This window comes from Anopheles moucheti, chromosome 3, assembly GCF_943734755.1.
Source record: "Anopheles moucheti chromosome 3, idAnoMoucSN_F20_07, whole genome shotgun sequence".
NCBI lineage: Eukaryota > Metazoa > Arthropoda > Insecta > Diptera > Culicidae > Anopheles > Anopheles moucheti.
This window is the reverse complement of record NC_069141.1, coordinates 45,821,121-45,842,348: the sequence shown is the minus strand read 5'-3', so window position 1 is coordinate 45,842,348 and position 21,228 is coordinate 45,821,121. Positions and strand designations below refer to the sequence as shown.

Sequence of the window (21,228 nt, the reverse complement as noted above, 5' to 3'; positions counted from 1 at the left end):
CAATATGTTAACAGCAATGCAGGTTATATGTTTTTTTTCAAAAGATCTTATATCGTACAGCATTGAAGTAACAAACCAAATTTTGTCCAATATTGTTTTAACCTCATTGTTTTACACTGTGAGCCACCTGATTTACAAACACAGCCAAGGCGAGAAGATTCTTACAAACGTTGAGATGAATCTTGGATGCTACCGTTGCTCGGAAAACGTCGACGCGTAAGCCAAACTTCAGTCGTACGTTGATTCTCGAGAAAATCAGTGTTGATGGGTGATCGTTTATAATTGCCACGTTCGTAATTTTCTCTTTCGTGCATTCCCGGTGTGTGCGAACTCATGTTGTTCTCCTGCTACATAGAAGTGTGAATTTCGATTTAAAGCTACGCTGATATCGAAATCATTGAGAGGCGCGTAAATTACTGACGGTCTTTTTTTTGTGTGTGTACAGTGATCGTACCTTGATCGACAGCAACAGTTGCAGAATAAGATAGTTGCTTTATTACATTTCGTTTCATGCTGTGTGCCGTGGGATTGTGTAACAAAATAATTAGAATTGTGCGTTAGAACATACACAATAGTGTAAAGCATAAGTTTGATCAGTGTAAATTAATTTTGAATCAAAAATTTCCTTCTGTTAGTAATTGAACGGTGAGCGGATGCTTGGTCGGATGCGGTATGGAAAACGGTACAAAAATATCTAATTCAGCGACGGTGTCACCGACGCAGACCCTTGGTGAAAATCTAGGAAAAGCCGCAGGTGCGCCGGGGGTAACACCTGTGGTAAATGGTGCCCCACAACTCCCTACTGGCGCAGATGATCCGTCGTTGGGCGATGGAACCGGAGCCAACAATCAGCCGAAACGTCCTGTGAGGCGACCGGGCAAAGTGATCCCTGATCGTCCGCAGCGTGTATTTTACTGTCTTACTTTGAAAAACCCTCTGCGTAAGCTGTGTATCAAAGTGGTGGAATGGAAGTATGTGACAAATCATTTCGCTGTAGTGGTGTGATTTAATTTCAAATGCAAATGTTTGCCGAGACGTGTGTATGCATGAAATGCTTTGTGCTGATTTTTTTTTAGCTTTTACGTGATTAGTGGTACAATGTATTTAGTGTAACAACGTAAACAGTTTCTTAAGGCAAATATGTTGAAGAAAAATACCATGAATTACAATTTGTAACTTTTCTACTTTGGCAATGTAGAATTTAATACGTTGTGTTGGTTCATCTTCGTGGAATAGTGGAAAAGTATTTTGAAAAATAAAAATGATTCTTCTAAAGTAGTATATGGACGGCAAAGGTACACTTCTGTCGAGCACCTGTTTGTTGCCGCTCAAGTGATGTGAAACATAAATGGTGTAGCAGGTGTGAACATAAATGTTGACAATGCAAACGAACCAAAATATCCATGGCACATAATCCTGATACAAGTAGGAAATAATTGTTTAAGTCAGGGGTTGGCAAACTTTCCGAGAAGCGATCTAAGCTGAAGGAAATTAATGATTTAGCGGATCAGATATCGTCAGCAGTATCAATGATCTGTAGCAAAATTATCTGAAGTTCTAATCCCCCATATATAAGATATTTTCAAATATAAGATAGTGAAAGTCAATTTTCACTTTTAAGAAATCACCACAGTATTGCAAGAATGCAGATTGGATTGGATGGACATATTTTCTTTATAATGTTGTAGGGGAAATAAAAAAAAAACATTTTTTTTACCGACGCCAATTTTAGGCCAACGCCAACTAAATTTGGAAAGACGAATATAAGTATGAAAATTATTTAAGCAAACTAGATCAAGATGTCATAATTTCATCTAATTAATTTTAGGAAATAAATACATTTCAGATTTCATACTAAAGGTTTTTTACTAAACATACAGCGAACAGTTGGGATTGATTTTTTATATTTTAGGGTAGAAAAAGGTAGAAGGGGGCGGGGCGGCCCGGTGGCATGATGGTAGCGGTAGCCGGTCTTCACACGAACGGACCGGACCAAAATCCCATCCTGACCAATTCCCCGTAGCAAGGACTGACTATCCGGCTACGTGGTTACAAAAAAAAGGTAGAATTTGGTCTTCACCACTAGGTGTGGTGGTAATGATCATAGAGTTGTTTTGTTTCCATAATAAGATTAATTTTTTTTATATATGAGTAACGGCCAAACCGAATTGTTTATAACTACAGGTAACATAATCTACCATAAATAGAGTGGCCCAGTGGTGTATTGGTAACGGCGCCACACAAGGTCTATCCAAAATCCCATTCAATTCCCAGGACAAATTCACGTACGCGGGATATAGCACGAAATAATGCAAATCTCCAACTCGCTTGCTTGACAGTGTCAGTTTATCATCGACAGAAACTAGCAAAATTTGAATGTAAATGGTTCAAGTTTCTCAGGACTTCATATATTACCTTTTGTAGAAGTTTTTGAGCACCGCAATAGGTTGAAAGGTATAGCATGTGTAGTGTTACTCTTTAGTGTTATCTTAGAAGTGAATTGTTTACAAATCAATGATGGCGTAGACAGGGCAATGAAATTCAAATCCACGTTATTGTAAAACTACAGGCAGACCCCGAGATACGTTATTATACCAAACCGCTATAACCCGTGAAAAATTTGCGGAACTCGAATTTTCGCGTAAGTCGAATTCTGGTGCGATTTCGTTTATACTCTCAAGTTATTGAGTCGACTTTCTTCTTTGCGCCTAATTAATTCAACGAATCAGGTGGTTTTTAGAAAGAATACATTAAAATAATTTTAAAACAAATGTTATTACAAACAAAAAAGGTTTGCATCAAATTTTCACTTTTCTGCTTAGATTTTGAGTTATAAACCTGCTCAGCTGTCAAATTGGCAAAAACCGCGTATCTCTGAATCCGCGTATAAGAGAAACCGCGTATCTGGGGGACTGCCTGTATACCCAAACCATTTCTTCAACCAGACGATTTTAACCCCTGGTTTAAGCCATCGTTTCACACCTGTGAATTTGATACATTAGATTTTTCGCAACCAACTTTTTCCATGGTCCATTTAACTTAAAAGTCATTAGAATTATCTATAACGGTTGCACATTTTTGAGCGATTGTAGCAAGGAGTAATACATTTGCTTCTCAGTAGTAGTTATAGTTTTTAACTAACTGCATACAACTAAAGAAACATTGTGTTTTTATATTATCTGAATCATTTTCAAACGCAATTCATGCGTTATAAAACAAGAAATAAATCTATATCCAAAATCTTCGAATGTATTTCTCTATTATATTAACAAATCTTAGGCGCGATCGGGTGGTGTATTGGTAGGGGCACCGATCTTCGCACGACAAGACCGAAACAAAATTCCATCTGGACCAAACCCACGTAGCAAGCATTGACTATCCGGTTACGTGCTAAAAATAAGTCGATACGACCTGGCCGACCTGGTCGATACGACGAAACGGAAAAAAATAAATAACAAATCTAACATACGTACGTAAAGGCCTTTTCTAGTTCTTTTAATGACACCGGACAGGCGGTTGCTTGAGCAAGCATAAACTAAATTTATTCATAGGGCAAGGATAAATAGCACAATCATATTTCAATCTTGATACAATGACCACTGTATGTCATTATGTGCACATTCTAACAGAGTGCGAAGCCAAAAGTTTGAGGACAGAAGTTGTTCTTTTTGATAGGTGTTACTAATCGGCAAAAAGTGTTGATCGATGCATTTCTAAGTTTACTGGGTTTGATCTCTTGCCAGGTAGAATAATTAGCATTCTAAAGTACACCTGACTTCAAAATTCTTTTAATTTTACTACCTGTAGAGGAACAGTTGAATAGCATCGGTATGGTTTATGATGGCACCGAGCAATGTATATAACAATTGTATGAATTTTTACATGAATGCGTTTGTTTTGTACTAGATGCAATGCTTTATACATGTTTTACTAATTGCTTAAACGCAATCGATAATATCAGCTTTCATTGCCGATTTGCATGTTAAATAGTTCACTAAATAAAAATTATATTTTTAACCGTGTATTACGTTCCAACTGAGTCATTTTGTCCATGTTTTACTTTAATCTTTTACAGACCTTTCGAGTATCTTATACTGTTAACGATTTTTGCTAATTGTGTTGCATTAGCAACATACACTCCCTTTCCTAATGGCGACTCTAATGCAACAAACGCGATGTTGGAAAAAGTGGAACACATTTTTCTTATCATTTTTACACTCGAGTGCGTGATGAAGCTGATCGCATATGGATTTGTCATGCACCCTGGAGCATATCTTCGAAGTCGATGGAATATGTTGGATTTTACTATTGTTTTAATCGGGTAAGTTGAAGAGGTAACATTGGTTTGTAATCGCAGCACAAACTGAGGATACTAACTAATAGCACAATGATATGACTGTGTGGTTTTCACGTAGTTAAGATACAAATCTGTTTTTTTGCATTTCCCCATTTTTAATATCTCTACAGTACATTGACATCACTTGCTATTTGCGAATGATTCAGTACACTTTTAATACGGTCACCACGGTCAAACGTTTGAAACGGCCGGGCTTGAATTCGTATGGAATTTGTATCGAATTCTCTTTGATTTCCCATTTTATACCGCTTCGATCCAAACTTCAATGTGACTGGTGGTGAATAACACGAATAATTTTAACTAATAGCCCATCCCCAGGAATCAATTTTAGAAGACTCTTCTTAAAATTTCAATAGGGACATAGCTCATGGATCTTTAGCATTTCTTTTATTCAAATAACCAACGTTGACAGCGAAGTTCACGTTGTGCAAAAAAGTGAATGCATATATGAGTAAGTGTCGAACAATGTTCTTCACCTTCCTGGTCCTTTCTTCGTTACTGCGTGGTTGTGAATAGGTACGGTGAGTGGGTGCGTTTCTCTGATAGCGCACCACTGTGTAATATACCACATACTGCACCATCTGTCTCTTGCGTACCATTTATGTTTACGTGACGGGTACACACGCGATTCTACTTTCCAATACAAAATCACTATGTTGCGTCGATCATTCAGGTGATCGTTAGAAATCTGGAAGAAATTTCCCATTCTGGACCCGTTGGACACATTGATGCCTTAGCTTGGATGGGAGGTCTTGAATAAGGTAAATTAGAACCAGCCTGGCAGTCCAAACTATTCTACTTCGTGTGACCGCGCAGACGTGAATGCGTCGCTTTATTTATATCCATATTTTAGCTGCAATTTCTGATACTGTTCTTCCATTTAATTACATTCATTTAAGTCTTTGTTACATTAAGTTTGTTCATGTGCTTGTTATAGTTGAAGATGTTTATAAATGCGATAAACGGTTATTATTAATTTTGGTCGAACGATAGGTTCATGTTTCAATACTAACCAAAACTAACCAATGTATTACCTGTGCTGCACTCCTCGGTCGCGGTGCGATAGAATGCTGCGCTTGCTTAAAATGTGTGGCTTACAATGACTGATCGGTCACAGTGCGATCAATTAATGCGATTGTATAAAATTTTGTGTCGCTTGTGTCGTGCGGATCGCGGTGATACGATCGATTGTTATTTTGATAATTTGTTTTTTTTATTGTTTTGTTTAAAATTTAAGCTGAATAGCATGTGCGCACAGTTGCACAATACGTAAAAAGCTGTTCGAAAAAGAATGGACAATCTTTTAGCGTTCAGACGATACGGTTCTCTACCTACCAAGTGCATGGATGTGCAATATGTGCACCAAAATGTGCAATATCGATAACAAAATGAAAGTCATCTTTTGCATTAAACAATTACATAACATCTAAACACGTGCTACCTATAAATCTTTGTCCATAGGTGATTTTGCAAAGCTTTTTTTTAAAGCCAGTTAACTCCAAACGAACAATGAACAAATTATTATTTATTTTTTTATTTTTCCATTATGACGGCCAAGGGCCGTATGATCTGAACAAATTATTAATGAAGAAGAAAATAGTAATCATTTGCTGTTATATACTAGAGATTTTAAATGTATTTTTCACTGTTATAGCTATTATATTCCACTTTAACTTCATAGGATGATAAGCACCACGCTTTCCAGTATTATGAAGGACGGTTTCGATGTCAAAGCACTAAGAGCATTCCGTGTGCTGCGTCCACTGCGATTAGTTTCCGGAGTACCAAGTAAGTTACAACGTACACTACATACATGTGTAACATATACATGTGTAACAATTGTTTAACAAATATTAATTATCAAACCTAACCTTAGTTAATATGCTCGCGTAAAGTGTCTATTCTCATAAGAACAGCGATGTGAATTTCGATGATAGTTGATAGTATTTGTTTAACATAAAAAACATATTGGTATTATTTTTACTTCGTAGAAATAATTACAAATAATAATAACCGCACCAATAATGCAGAAAAAAGCGAAACATGAATTAATTTATTGTTTGTTAATTTGTTTCATTTACAGGTTTGCAGGTGGTACTTAATTCCATTCTACGAGCTATGGTCCCATTATTACACATTGCTTTGTTAGTGTTGTTTGTAATCATCATTTATGCAATCGTGGGTTTAGAGTTATTTTCTGGCAAAATGCATAAAACATGCTTCCACAACATTACAGGTAGTTATAACTAATGCAGAAAAGTATTATATTTCCTCTTGTATCCTACGGTCACTAATGTTTTAGCGTATTGGTAAAACAGTGCTTTATCCTCGTTGATAGTCTGTTCGGTTAGGTATTGAGTGAGGATCGAAGGAGCTATTGAGTGGGTGTTGGAAAAGATGTTGCAATAGTGTATTACTGGTAACGAGGATAAAAATATTGATGTATTCCTTTAGTTTGTACACACTACTGCACACGCCATTACAAGTTGTTGAAATTTGCAATACGCTTATGAATGTTTTTTTTTCTATCTGGAGGAAGACCGAAATTTCCAACAGAAGTCCTGTGCAGAGCCCCCGACAGCAGAAGTCATCGTTATTTGCTACATAATATGTCTCTTTGCGTTGAAAATTTTTTTGTTTTATCTTGTACACATATGCGTGCTCCAAATTACACAGACCATTTTATGAACGGACAATTACTAGTACGGAAATATAAAATACGGGACCTAGGCAACATATTGAAAACTAAACTTAATTTTTTGCAACACTTCTGCACTATAATATATTGAGAACAATAGTGCTAATAAAACACTGGGATTGATTTTTAGGGTAGCGAGAGATTTTGACGATCCTTCTTGAATAAAAGCCCAATATTGTGCGCTAGTCAGGCCTATCATGGAACATGGGTCTATCATTTCATGCCCTCATTCCGAGCTATGGAAACAAAGGATCGAATCGATCCAAAAAAGATTTTCCCGTTTTGCTATTCGACGCTTACCGTGGCAAGACCGTAACAACTTACCTCCCTACCGGGCTCAACATTTGCTACTAGAATTAGAAACTCTTAAGAACAGGCGTAGAAATGCTCAAACATTATTTGTTGCATGTGTGCTATGTGGCACCATTGATGCATCCGATATGTTAAAAAAAAACAGCCTAAAGACTATAAGAACTGCAACACGAAACCGACAGATTATCTATAGAGACTTTTAAAACACGCAATACGGTTCAAAGGACCCCATATTATTGATGGCTAGGGAATTCAACAGATTGTCTGAGCATTTCGATTATAATATGAGCATAACAGCATTCATAGACTCCACAGCGCACTCAATCCGCACTTACTCAACAGATCCGCATTCAACAAGAAGGGACAGTAGATGGAATTGGGAAGAAAAAAGCTAAATCAAATGCAATTATTTTTGTTTTGGGTGACCTTTACAAAGGTTATGGTGGAGAGTTTGTCCATGCATTTTTATTCTGATGGCTTACAAACGTACAATTCAAGCGTGATTTATTGTTATTATACAAGTTTTAATTTCATCGACATTCCATAAAATCAATCCTTTTTTAATGCGTACGCTATAAACCACACAGCCTGGCCATTATTCCTCTAATAATAAGGGTATGGCTATACAAGACGATGTGCATATACCAGAATACATGTATAAAAAAATGTATAACTAATTTTTATGCAATTCAATGAACTACAATTACAGAGGACATGATGGAAGATCCAACACCGTGTGGCGAAGGTGGTTTTCAATGCAGCTCCATAGGCATACACTGGATTTGTCGCTACTATTGGGAAGGGCCTAATGCCGGAATTACTAATTTTGATAACTTTGGACTATCGATGCTGACGGTATTTCAGTGTATCACATTAGAGGGATGGACAGATATGCTCTACTATGTGAGTATTATATTTTATTGGCGACTAGGCCGTTCATTTGTAATATTTAATATTATTTAATGAGATATTAAGAATTATCGTAGCAATTTTAATTGTGCTGAGAATTAAATAAAAAAGGAGCTATTAAAGCAAATTAAACAAACTTCATCAGATGTTCTTCACACATATGCTTTTCTCTGTAAAAAGAAGAAAGATAAACGTGTTGAGCATCATATGCCGACCTTAAGGCTCTAGGAGTCTGAAAGCATTCTGGAGTGTGATTTGTAAATATATTGTATCTTTTGGATATATTTCAAACAGATTGAAGATGCGATGGGAAGCAATTGGCAGTGGATATACTTTGTCTCAATGGTTATACTAGGAGCATTTTTCGTAATGAACTTAATTCTCGGTGTCCTGAGTGGTGAGTTTTCCAAAGAACGCACAAAAGCAAAAAGTCGTGGTGATTTCCAGAAACTTCGTGAAAAGCAACGAATTGAAGAAGACCTGAAAGGATACCTGGACTGGATCACACAGGCAGAGGATATCGATACGTACCAGGAACCACCATCGCCTGGAAAGATGATGTCTGAAGGATTTTTGAAGGGAACCAAAGCAATGCTCGTAGGGTCAGGAGCCACCGGTATAGCCGGAGTATCACCCGATTCAACAGAAGTGCACGGTTGCGCAGAAGCCAGCATGGACTATGCTCAGCCGGTGCCGGAATCGTGGTACAATCGGCATTTTAGAGCATGGGATCGCTTAAACCGTAAGATGCGACGATCATGTCGAAAGGCGGTAAAGTCACAAGCATTTTACTGGCTAATAATTATACTTGTGTTTTTGAACACGGGTGTGCTTGCAACTGAGCACTACCATCAACCGCAATGGCTGGACGACTTCCAAGGTAAGTGTGGTATGAAAAATAGCCTATCATCTGTTCTATTCTAGTCGGTCCAACTGAGAACGACTGTACAATTGCTCGATTTAAAAGAAAGCTATATGTTACTATTTTAGATTTAGAGGTATATTTGTAAAGCACCATTGCACCAGTTGCACCGTGACTAAGGCAGTAACGTTTACACTTCCCATGCAAACTGTACTCGTTATGATTTGATCATACAATAAGACGCTCGATTCGATTCCAAGCCGGGAATTATGAGCAGGATAGTATACGGCTCTGTTTGCCGAATGGTGGAGTTCAGAAATGGGATGCCCGGACATTATTTGCATTCTTGTACGCACGCAAGCACAAAACCACGCATGTAAGCAAGCACTACTGCAATAAAACGAAACCAACCCAGGCTTTTGCAACTAAAAAGGAGCCCTTCTTTCTAAACAAAATCAGCGCGTTGATATACTAACACAATAATGCAAACTATGATTGTTTCGCCCACAATGGGTCCATAAAAACATTGCTTCAATTTGTGCGTTTGGTAAAAGCTTAGAAAAACGAGACAATAAATGCAGCGGAAATGCTTATGCTATCCTTCATAATATAATGTATGATTGTATGTAAACCTCATGCATGTAGTGAAAGACTTTTTGTGGTTGGTGAGTCTCTGGCCTAATCAATACACCTAATCAAAAAAACTATACCTTCTGTTTCCAACTTTTTTTCAGAGTATACCAATATGTTTTTCGTGGCACTATTTTCATTGGAAATGTTTCTCAAGATGTACAGCTTAGGATTGCAGGGCTATTATGTCTCGTTATTCAATCGTTTTGATTGCTTCGTTGTAATTGGCAGTGTTATAGAAGTCCTTTTGACCAACACGCAATTGATGCCTCCGCTAGGCATATCTGTCCTTCGATGTGTGCGATTGTTACGTGTCTTCAAAGTGACCAAGTAGGAATCACGTTTAAGGTTAAATTTACCATTCTTTACATAAATGTCCTATATTTCCTATCTTCTACTCGTGAAAATGCTTGCAAGTCGAACCATACGCCGTTGGTAAACTAAAGGTAATAGCAGAGTTTGCTAAACGATAGGTGCGTTCCCACTTCAGGAATTCTCCTGGATTGATTTATTTTATCTGGTAATTTAAATGCCACTAACAAATGCCATCGCCTATCTCAGTCGATTTGAGAATAAATAACGAACGCAGAGAAGCAGTTTTCTAAAATTTAATTTAAAACCAGAAAAACATCGTTTGTTTCACCAAATTTTGATGTATTGAAAAAATTGGGGCATTGTTATTGCATAATAAAGTAAAAAATAGTGTGTCGCACAGTGAACGAATGCTAGTAATAATTGCAATTTAAAAGTGAAAGGTCATTTGCAGAAACATTTGCTTAAATTAATATATCCGTTTTATTATGGGATAAAATGCATTATTTAAGATAGTGACTTAAAGGATGTTTATGTAAAGAAAAAGGGAGCGGGAATACCATGCAGTAGAACAATAATTTCATATATCTTTTTCTTCCCATTATAGATACTGGCAGTCATTATCGAATCTCGTTGCGTCGTTGCTTAATTCAATACAATCAATAGCATCATTATTGCTGTTACTGTTTCTGTTCATTGTAATATTTGCCCTTCTGGGAATGCAAGTATTTGGAGGACGGTTCATCTTCAACTCTACAGATAACAAGCCTCGTTCAAATTTCGACAGCTTTGTACAAAGTCTTTTGACCGTGTTTCAGGTATATTAATTGTTTTTTTTTTTATACTTTGCATGTGTTAAGTGCGTAAAATTTTAAGGTCATTGCATATTCTAGTAGTTGTGGAGCGTGACAAAAATGTAATATTGCATTGTTGTGTCTAGAAATGGAGTAAGAAATTATTAATAATGTAAATTGGTTGGTTAACATGTCTTTAGTAATATTGTTTTATTTGATATGTAAATGTAATAGTGGTACATATTAAAAGCTTTAATTATGACTTTCACGATTATAGTGTTGAAACTAGCTGTGAATTCACTGGTTGACGTGCTGTAGTCTAATGCACTCATAATATGATTTAAATGATATATACATATCATTAATATGCAAAATATGCTGTCCAGAAAAAACTAACAAAATACTGAAATTATTGTGCTATACATTCTTTAATGCGTACATTTGTTTTTATTTGTAAATTTATAGAATGGTACCTATATTGATTTTGATTATTCAGTTACATTGCAAGTTTTCTCTAAATAATTTCTCTTTCTGAATAGATCCTTACTGGAGAAGACTGGGTAAGTTTCTGATAGAGGTATCAAAGTTCATCATAGAAGTTTTGTCTTTCGTTCAATATAACTTCCTTCCTTGTAGAATGCTGTTATGTACGATGGCATCCAAGCATATGGAGGTGTGGCATCTTTTGGAATCTTGGCTAGTATCTATTTCATCATTCTCTTTATCTGCGGAAACTGTATCCTTTCAAAATGAAATTTTAAAAATTTCTTTATCCAGTTGGAATAACATTGATCAACTGGAATAGAAGCTGTGTGAAATGTAGCTGTTCTTTAGAAGTGCCTAACAGTGTAGCATTCCTTAGCAACACTTATCATAGATATTTTATTAAATGTTTTCCTTGCCATCGCCGTGGACAATCTTGCCGATGCCGAATCATTGACTGCTGTTGAGAAAGAAGATGATCCCGATACAGAGCTGGATATTTTGACCGACAAGTCCGACAACGAGCTGGGTGATAGAGAAAACGACAACGAAGATGACGAGGAAGTTGATGAAACAGAGGACGTTGAAGAACCGGACGACGATGATGTTCACTGCTATGATAATGAGGAAACTAGACAAGCGTATGGATCACGATTTAAGAAAATGGAGGAGCCTATCGTGGAAAAGAATAGTAAAAAGTTCGGGACATTTGGGATTTTCTATTCGGCTTTACTGCACAGGATCGAATGATGTACCCATCATATCTGATCTTGTGCGGGCCCCTATTCAAAACAGTGCAACTATTTAATTACTAATCGTTCGTTGTGTTTAACCGTGTTTTGCTTTCCAGTGCAAATGTCACGAAATCCACCATCAGTACCAGCAACACTAAAACTGCATCAGCAACGTTAGAAGAGACGAAAAAAACGCGCATCAGTAGAGTAGTGATTCAAGGTATTCGATAACATGTACATGCGGGTGTATCGCATTAACTGTCCGATATGTGTTATATTTGTCCATACTACATTGATAATTTTGTTTTCGAATGTAAGCCAAGCATCAAATTAATCTATTGAGCGTTTATTGTTTGTGCTAAGCTTGGTACAGTAGCAGTTAATTGAAATTAACATACATTTAATTTACATCCGTTTCCATTGATGCATTTGCATTATGTTTATCTAGTTTTCAATCTCAACTCATCAATTAAGTATTTAAATATTTATTTACTTAAAATGATGGAATGTTCATGTCACATTTTTCCGTTGTCATTTATGCGCGATACTCCACCAAGCAGGTGTTATAATAATAGTGCGTAGTGAAAGCGCGAAAAAATTGATGTTACGAATAACAAACGTCCTTTCTTATATATTTCATGTATCGTTTTAATAGATCTAACCAACAGATATTAGTTCAAAAGCATATGTAATTAATGCTCCACCATTAAAACTTAAGCCTATTCGTATAAAACGCTAGTTGCTCATCTAATGCAATACTTTTGCTTGAAATCGCAATACTATTATGTTGAATTGATGTCTAAAACGCCATTTGATTGTTTGTGCAAATTTTTAACAGTTAAACCAACGCTGCTTCCTCGACGTTTGTCACGTATAGGCTTGAAAGTGAAAAAATACCGCGAGCCGCCCAAAAATGCGCTTTTTATCTTATCCAACACCAACAGGTGACCAATTGCTTTTCTTTTTCTGTAGTATGTTTTACTTTTTATTTTAGATTATTGTTGCGTGCTTATGTTACATACCTGTACACAAATTACAGTGAATGGATTGGTTGTTTTGTTGTGTCACGGATTGTTCAATGTATGAGTTGCTAATATGGAACGGTGAATGGATTTGTTATTTTACTTCTTTCACATCTAAACCACAATGCACGTAAAGGTTATTGTTGGCTAATAAAAAAACAAACAAACAAAACTGAGGGTAATAATATGATACGAGGGGATGTCAACTGTTTTCGGTCCGACATTTGTTATTGTTCCATTATTCCAGATCACTGTGAAGCGATTGAAATTCCGAACGATCGCACTTCTGGTCATACAACATACGCCAAACGATTATCGGAGGCCGTGGTATCCAGCAGCCCTATACCGATATCCGATGAAAAGTCACTCTTTCTATTGAAGCCTACCAACAGGTTAAGAGTGTTATTATACGACTTATATTTGAGTTGCTTATAAATATACAAATAATCCATTGATATTCTTTCTACGCACTGGTCACGTTGCGCCACCTTGATTATTGTTTTGCTCGGCAAATGTATTGCTATGCACGCGTTAACAAACAGATGTTGTAATTGATTCCTTCATCACTGCACTGTTATGTGTGATCAATTTCGTATAAGTTAGTCTTATGTGCTTCTGTAAAGTCACTGCCATTAAATAGTGTGATACAAATGTTTAGCAAGCCGGCTAAACTAATTCAATATTTATATATTCTGTATTGTTTCATTCACTCGCAAATTGTACAGATTTCGACAATTCTGCCACTGGTTATGTAACCATACCGTATTTGGTAACATAATTTTGTTGTGCATCATGCTTTCGTCCGTAATGCTTGCTGCCGAGGATCCGCTGAATGCCAATTCGGAGCGAAACCAAATTTTAAATCAGTTTGATTTTTTCTTCACCGCTGTATTTGCCATCGAGCTTATCCTGAAGGTTATTGCTTACGGATTCATTCTACACAAAGGAGCTTTTTGTCGCTCAGCCTTCAATTTGCTCGATCTGTTAGTAGTCAGCGTATCATTGGTATCAATGTTGTTTAGGTGAGTAACCATATAATATTAGTATTTCATTTTTATGTTGATTGATGTATTACATTATTTCATTATTGCAGCTCAGGAACGATATCCGTCGTAAAGATTCTTCGGGTCTTGCGAGTGTTAAGACCTCTGAGGGCTATCAATAGGGCTAAAGGATTGAAGGTAAGATATAAAATAATACGAATAATATGATAAAGAAACTCTATCTATCTATTTCTAATTTCGTCTTCTATTTTCCAAAAAAAAAAAACAGCTTAAAAGACAGGCCTAAACCTTTTAAGGTGTTTGTGCCTATTAGGAAGGAAGCGATATAATGGGTTGAGTTTTTTCTTTATGCCCCCCGGACCCCCAGGTCCGAGGTTTATTGCTAAAGTGTTTAAAGACATTATATGATATCTATATTGCCTGTAGTAAAAGATAATTAAAAACTGAATAAATTTAATAATAAAAGTTTCGTAGCTGTAAAAAACACACCAAAATACTTAACAACGATCATTTTAGTTTCCTTCCGTATTGATTATTGATTGATCATTGAAGTACAACGGATATTTGTCTAATGGGTCACACTTTTTGTGCTGATGTACGTACAGCCTGCACTGATGATTTTCTTTTAATGGCATCAAAATCATATGGCATATTCTTTTTACCATGCTCATTTATGTCCTTCAGAATTTTCAATACACTTGCATTATGACAGTAATAAATATAATAATAATATCAATTGAACATTGTGCGTTTCATATTCACTATCTTTGCAGCATGTTGTCCAATGTGTGATAGTGGCAGTAAAAACCATCGGAAATATTGTACTGGTTACATTTCTGCTGCAGTTTATGTTTGCGGTAATTGGGGTACAGCTGTTTAAGGTACGGTCAGCAACAAACAGATTAAAATACAGTCGTTGTCAAAATAAAGTGCCCACTACTAGATATTTGACGTTTTTGCCATTGTTTTAGTGAGCAATGATCTACAATCACGCTTCAAAATTTCTTATATGTTACTCTTCACGTACTCTAATCTAATCTAATCTAATCTAATTCTAATCTAATCTAATTCGTATCTAATTATAATAATTTTCTTTACACTCACCAAAAAAAAAACATATATTTTATTTTTTAACATTATAATTTCAACAAAATCAAATATACGGCCTGGCCGTTCTAACGATAATAAAAAAAAATCAACAAAACTGTTTAAATAAAGTACCAACTTTACATTACTACATATATGTATTATACCCTTAACAAAAATTAACTAATATTTTATATAGTCCTGTTAGCGGAGCGCTTCATTCTTTCAACTAATTTGTTTAGTAGTTGTTGGTCGAGGTTCTCCCCGGCCTGTACACCTGTATTATTATCCCTTGCATCGACAATCGCCCACAAATTCTCGATGGGGTTGAGGTTTGGGCTTTGCGGAGGTCAATCCATCGGTTCTTACATAAACGGTACATGGCTTTCGTTTTGTTCGCGATGTGTTTCAAGTCATTTTCTTTGTGAAAGATGAATTTCTCATTAATACCCGTCTGAATGAGAGAAACTTCCAGGGTTTCCTCTAGGATGTTGATGTAGGATTCAGAAGTCGTAATTCCATCGATTTTGACGAGATTTTCCACTCATGCCCACAAAAAACACCCCTAACAACGTTGCCTCCACCATGCTTTACTGCTTTACTTCCGGTTGAACAGTTCGATTGATCGCTGAACAGAACTGTTTTCTAAAAATCTTTTGGCTTATCCATACGGTCTTTTGAGAATTTTATCCTTTTAACTTTATTATTCTTGCTAATGAACGGACGATTCTTAGGAAGCTTGTTTTTGAAACCTTGCGCTTTGATCCAACGACGAAAAGTACTGTCAGAAATAGGTTCGAAACAGATTCGAAGGGTTTCCGGAATCTGGCGCACTGGCTGGATTCTTTTACACCTCTCGAACGATCCTGCTGTCCGATTTGAAGCTTGACATTTTTCATAATAACCACAAAAGTCGTAACACGTATTGCATTCCTTCATTATGTAAAAACATGTGCTAGTAGTTTTAGTAAACATGTCAACTTATATCAAAACGTTAACACATGAAAGATAATTTTTAATGCAACAAAACAATGTTACACAGTGAACAAGTGTTTTTTTTAAGTTTTGTCAGAAAGATTAAATAGAATTATTTTTGATGATTGTAAAAAAAAAATATTTCATTATAGATAGATCAGATAGAGTACGTTAAGAGTAACAATCATTCTAGCTTCATTTTTCACTAAAACATAAGTAAAAATGTAAAAATCAAGCAGTGGGCACTTTATTTTGACAACCATTGTATAGAAATACCAAAAAAGAGAAAAACATAAGGTAGCTCATGCTACATTATAGCTCACAGAATGCTTGTATTATCATTTACATGGTTTGATATTTTATTTTGTGTTTTTTTGTGGCCATACCACTTCTTTGCTTCATTGAAGTATAATATTCAAGATTTTTTTATCAATCCGATAATAAGGTTTATGTCAGAGTAGAAATACTAAAAAGTATTTACTCTTTCAGGGTAAATTTTTTTCCTGTTCTGATCGATCGAAATACGAAGAAGCAGAATGTCAGTGAGTATATTTTCTAATAGTTTTACAGAGAATGACAACTTATGATCTACTTTCCTTTAGCGGAACATACCTAGTTTTTGAGGATGGAAATGTCGATAAGCCGGTGTCGAAGGAAAGAGAATGGTCTAATAATCGATTCCATTTCGATGATGTGCAAAAAGCTATGCTTACCTTGTTCACCGTATCTACCTTCGAAGGATGGCCTTCGTATGTATCTGTTTCTTGGAGCATGTCGCTGTAGACGGCACCTATGCCAGGCAAAATATGTCTTTGACGGTTGATTGTTTACTTTACAGTCTTCTTTATGTATCGATTGACTCACATACGGAAAACTTCGGACCTATATACAATTATCGGCCACTCGTTGCGACTTACTACATCATATACATAATTGTGATTGCCTTTTTTATGGTAAACATTTTCGTCGGTTTTGTTATAGTGACATTTCAAAATGAAGGCGAACAAGAGTACAAAAACTGTGATCTAGATAAAAATCAACGCAACTGCATTGAATTTGCACTTAAAGCCAAACCAGTCCGGCGATACATCCCGAACGATGATCGGATACAGTATAAAGTATGGTGGTTCGTTACGTCGCAGCTGTTTGAGTACACCATCTTTATACTAATTATGATGAATACCATTACACTTTCGATGAAATTTTACCGACAACCGCAACCCTACACCGAATGGCTGGACTTTTTAAACCTGCTGTTCACTGCAGTGTTTGCGTTGGAGTTTGTGTTCAAGCTTGCCGCATTCAGATTTCAGGTAAGCTTTTTAATAGGGTATACTATTCTAGTTGTAATTTCATTTTCAAACATATTACTATTTCCATTTATTTTCTTCGCTAGAACTATTTCGGAGATGCTTGGAATGTGTTTGATTTTATCATCGTTTTGGGCAGTTTCATTGATATTGTGTATTCCGAAGTAACTACCAGCAGTGGAACAAAGGTAACTATGCATGTGTGCTAAAATACTAAAGAATAAGATTAATTGATGAGTATTACAAGTTTCTACATAAAAGCTTTTTAAGTAGCTAAAAACGGCAGAGGCATATGTTCGATTTGTTCACTACATAGATTTAATCAGTAATTAATAATTTATTCCAATATATAAGTTATGGTTCCTACGAGAGATGTTATTTCCTCGAGATGTGAAGATAGACTTAATTTTTTTTACTTACATTATTACTAAACTATACTTGGGAACTAAGCTTACACCAATACACCTATTATTTTAATTATCTTTTAGATTACTTAATACTAAAATGTTTCATAAATATATTACATTCTACCTAAGACTATCGATACCTATATAATGAGTTGAATAGTTTAATACAAAAAAACAGAGTTTAAACAAATAGTTTAATGAATGTTAAAAAACTCTACAACATTTCACAACACTCTTCTATCTTCACAGGGCGCGTCAACTATTATATCAATAAATTTCTTCCGCCTATTCCGTGTTATGCGACTTATAAAATTGTTAGCACGTGGTGAAGGCATACGCACACTTCTGTGGACGTTCATTAAATCATTTCAAGCACTACCGTACGTAGCATTGCTAATAGTGATGTTGTTCTTCATTTATGCTGTTATAGGAATGCAAGTGGGTTTATAATTGCATATACCTTTAACCTTTAATCACGAATCCGCTAGTCAACAACGTTTTTTGTTTGAATTTTTAGGTTTTTGGCCGTATTGCACTGGATGACGAAACTGCAATACATAGGAATAATAATTTCCAAACATTTCCCCAGGCTATTTTGGTTTTGTTTAGATCCGCTACTGGTACGTTCTCAATGTTGTGTTTCACTAAAGCATGATTCCTACATGTACCGTTTTGTATTACATGGTATTACTACCACGTTTTGTGTATAATTTTCTAAAGAGTGGCTAGAAGACCGTGTCTCTAATATATTTTTAAAGTTTTTTGTGCATAGTAAGTTTAGACTCTATGGTTTATTATAAGTTCGTTAAATTTTGTGCTTTCGTTTAATTTATTTCACATGAAAGCTTACTTTGCATATGAAACTAATTCCTACTTTCTATTTAGGTGAAGCATGGCAAGACATTATGCTAGATTGCTCTGCGCGCGAAGAGGTACGCTGTGATGAAAATTCCGAGGACAAGGAATCCAAAGAAGGTTGTGGCTCTAATTTTGCCTTTCCATACTTCATCTCGTTCTACGTGCTATGTTCGTTCCTGATCATAAATCTGTTTGTGGCGGTCATCATGGATAACTTTGACTATCTTACGCGAGATTGGTCCATACTGGGACCACATCATCTAGACGAGTTTGTGCGGCTGTGGAGCGAATACGATCCTGATGCGAAGGGTCGCATCAAACATCTCGACGTGGTAACACTGTTGCGCAAAATATCTCCACCGCTCGGGTTTGGTAAGCTGTGTCCGCACCGAGTCGCCTGTAAACGGCTTGTATCGATGAATATGCCATTGAACAGTGACGGTACGGTGCTGTTTAATGCAACACTGTTCGCTGTGGTGCGCACCTCGCTGAAGATCAAAACTGAGGGCAACATTGACGAGGCAAATCTTGAGCTGAGACACATAATCAAACAGATTTGGAAACGAACTAGCAATAAACTGTTGGATCAAGTCGTTCCACCTCCAGGCATAGAGGATGAAGTTACCGTGGGTAAATTTTATGCTACCTACCTAATACAGGACTACTTTAGGAGATTCAAAAAGCGAAAAAACTATGACCGTAACTCTGAACCGGCTTCTCACATGACGCTATTGGCTGGCTTGCGAATACTTCACCGAAGTGGCCCGAAAATCAGACGAAAAATTTCCGGAACGCTGCACGAGAGCGCCTCGTCAATAAATCCAGAACCAGCGCATCGGGTATGTTATTTTATGAGCATTTTCGAAAAAGCCTTACCTGTCTTTTCTAAACCTAAAAAATCTGATTGTAACGATAAATTTATGCTTGACACCATTGCGGTGTATAACACAAGGTAACTGGAAGCTATTAACTGGTTTTATCACAAAGTATATTTTTTTTGCATCATGGTAAGAACATCTATGTCATGTTTGTTTAAGTCATGCTTTGTACCCGTAAATTACATCTAGAACGGTTGCATGTGGGCGAAAATCGAATAACAATAATAATAATAACAGTAATAATAATAATAATAATAATACTAACAATAATAATAATAGTAATAATAATAATAATAATAATAATAATAATAATAATAATAATAATAATAATAATAATAATAATAATAATAATAATAATAATAATAATAATAATAATAATAATAATAATAATAATAATAATAATAATAATAATAATAATAATAATAATAATAATAATAATAATTATAATAATAATAATAATAATAATAATACTATAAATTATAATAACAACAGGAAGAAGAAAAATCTAATTTTACATATGTTGCTTAATACGTGTTTCACTCATATATTGTAGCGAAATCATAAACTTTTCGGGATTACTTGGCCTACGTCGTACACATTTAAGAAGCGTTATTTTACGAATGGTAAGATAAAACTATCATAAGCATGCTATCACTCAAACAAGCTAATCAGAGTTTTATTTATCCCGGCTATAGACACAACAATAAGCTCGACGCAAACACAACGTCCTCCTGCTCGACCTCCCCGAACTTATGCTACACTGAACAAAGGTTTACGGGATGTCAACAAAACGCTAATGTACGGCTTTAGAATGATGCACGATCACGATCAGCTCAATGAAACATTCACCAGTGGTAGTAACAATGAAGCAAGTGATGCCGAAGGCCCATTAAAGCCATTGTGCTTTGGAGAAATATACTCAAATCAAACTAGTCGAGTTGTGAACGTAGAAGAAAACGATGCATAACGTAACGTAGTTCAATTGACGATAATATTATTTTCTTTGTTTTGTTTTTGGAATGTTTTTGTTGCATATACCAGGAGTGTTACGAAAGTTGAAATAAAACCCCAAAACCCCCGCAATATGCATTCTGTTTCTTACTAGCATAATGTTCTCCGAAACAATGCACGTGATGGAATATTACGATAGGAATCCGTGCTTCTCTCATGTCAAGCACTGTAGATATTCCCTAAATTGATTCTTTCCTTTACTTAACTTATTAGACCGATCCTTAAGCCCACTATCCTCTACATGGCTCATGTCAATGTACCTCAATTTTTTGTACGACTCGCTGATGAGCGCCGCCGGATTATTTAAGCAATTTGATTATATCATTGACCAAGACCTCACCTTAATATTCTTCCGTTCCATTCTCGCCAATGATATTTGGTGGAAAGAATAATTAAATTAAAATAAGTTCAATCAAACTGAATTATACAGATAGCAGTTCGAATATGCTTTGCAAATATTCATTTAACAGGGTATTATGCCAGCGACACTGACATAATAAAATAAAGTAAATCGTAGGAATATTTTATTTTATTTCACTTCAACACTTGTTTGGCTCCTTTCTGTCTCCAACCGTCGTTCGGATCG

At 35.9% G+C, this 21,228-nt stretch overlaps 1 protein-coding gene across 1 annotated transcript; it reads left to right on the top strand.

The window, feature by feature from the left end:
- The first annotated feature begins 452 nt into the window (after positions 1–452).
- Positions 453–20,706, top strand: LOC128305518 (muscle calcium channel subunit alpha-1-like). Its single transcript, XM_053042998.1, has 26 exons — positions 453–552; positions 636–971; positions 4,076–4,321; positions 6,039–6,145; positions 6,441–6,593; positions 8,077–8,270; positions 8,571–9,156; positions 9,873–10,098; positions 10,688–10,898; positions 11,414–11,434; positions 11,511–11,610; positions 11,752–12,055; positions 12,208–12,311; positions 13,361–13,505; positions 13,839–14,135; positions 14,207–14,294; positions 14,891–14,998; positions 16,668–16,720; positions 16,781–16,927; positions 17,017–17,491; positions 17,575–17,676; positions 18,145–18,333; positions 18,413–18,515; positions 18,781–19,592; positions 20,185–20,254; positions 20,327–20,706. Exons 2-26 carry the CDS (start codon positions 673–675, stop codon positions 20,596–20,598), a joined length of 5,412 nt encoding a protein of 1,803 aa, XP_052898958.1. The 5' UTR covers positions 453–552; positions 636–672; the 3' UTR covers positions 20,599–20,706.
- Positions 20,707–21,228: the final 522 nt, after the last annotated feature.

Coding starts and splice junctions, on each gene's coding strand:
- LOC128305518 (XM_053042998.1), top strand. CDS start 673: ATGGAAAACGGTACAAAAATATCTAATTCAGCGACGGTGTCACCGACG. Junction 10,099..10,687: donor CGTGTCTTCAAAGTGACCAA/GTAGGAATCACG, acceptor TTCCCATTATAG/ATACTGGCAGTCATTATCGA. Junction 14,295..14,890: donor ATAGGGCTAAAGGATTGAAG/GTAAGATATAAA, acceptor CTATCTTTGCAG/CATGTTGTCCAATGTGTGAT.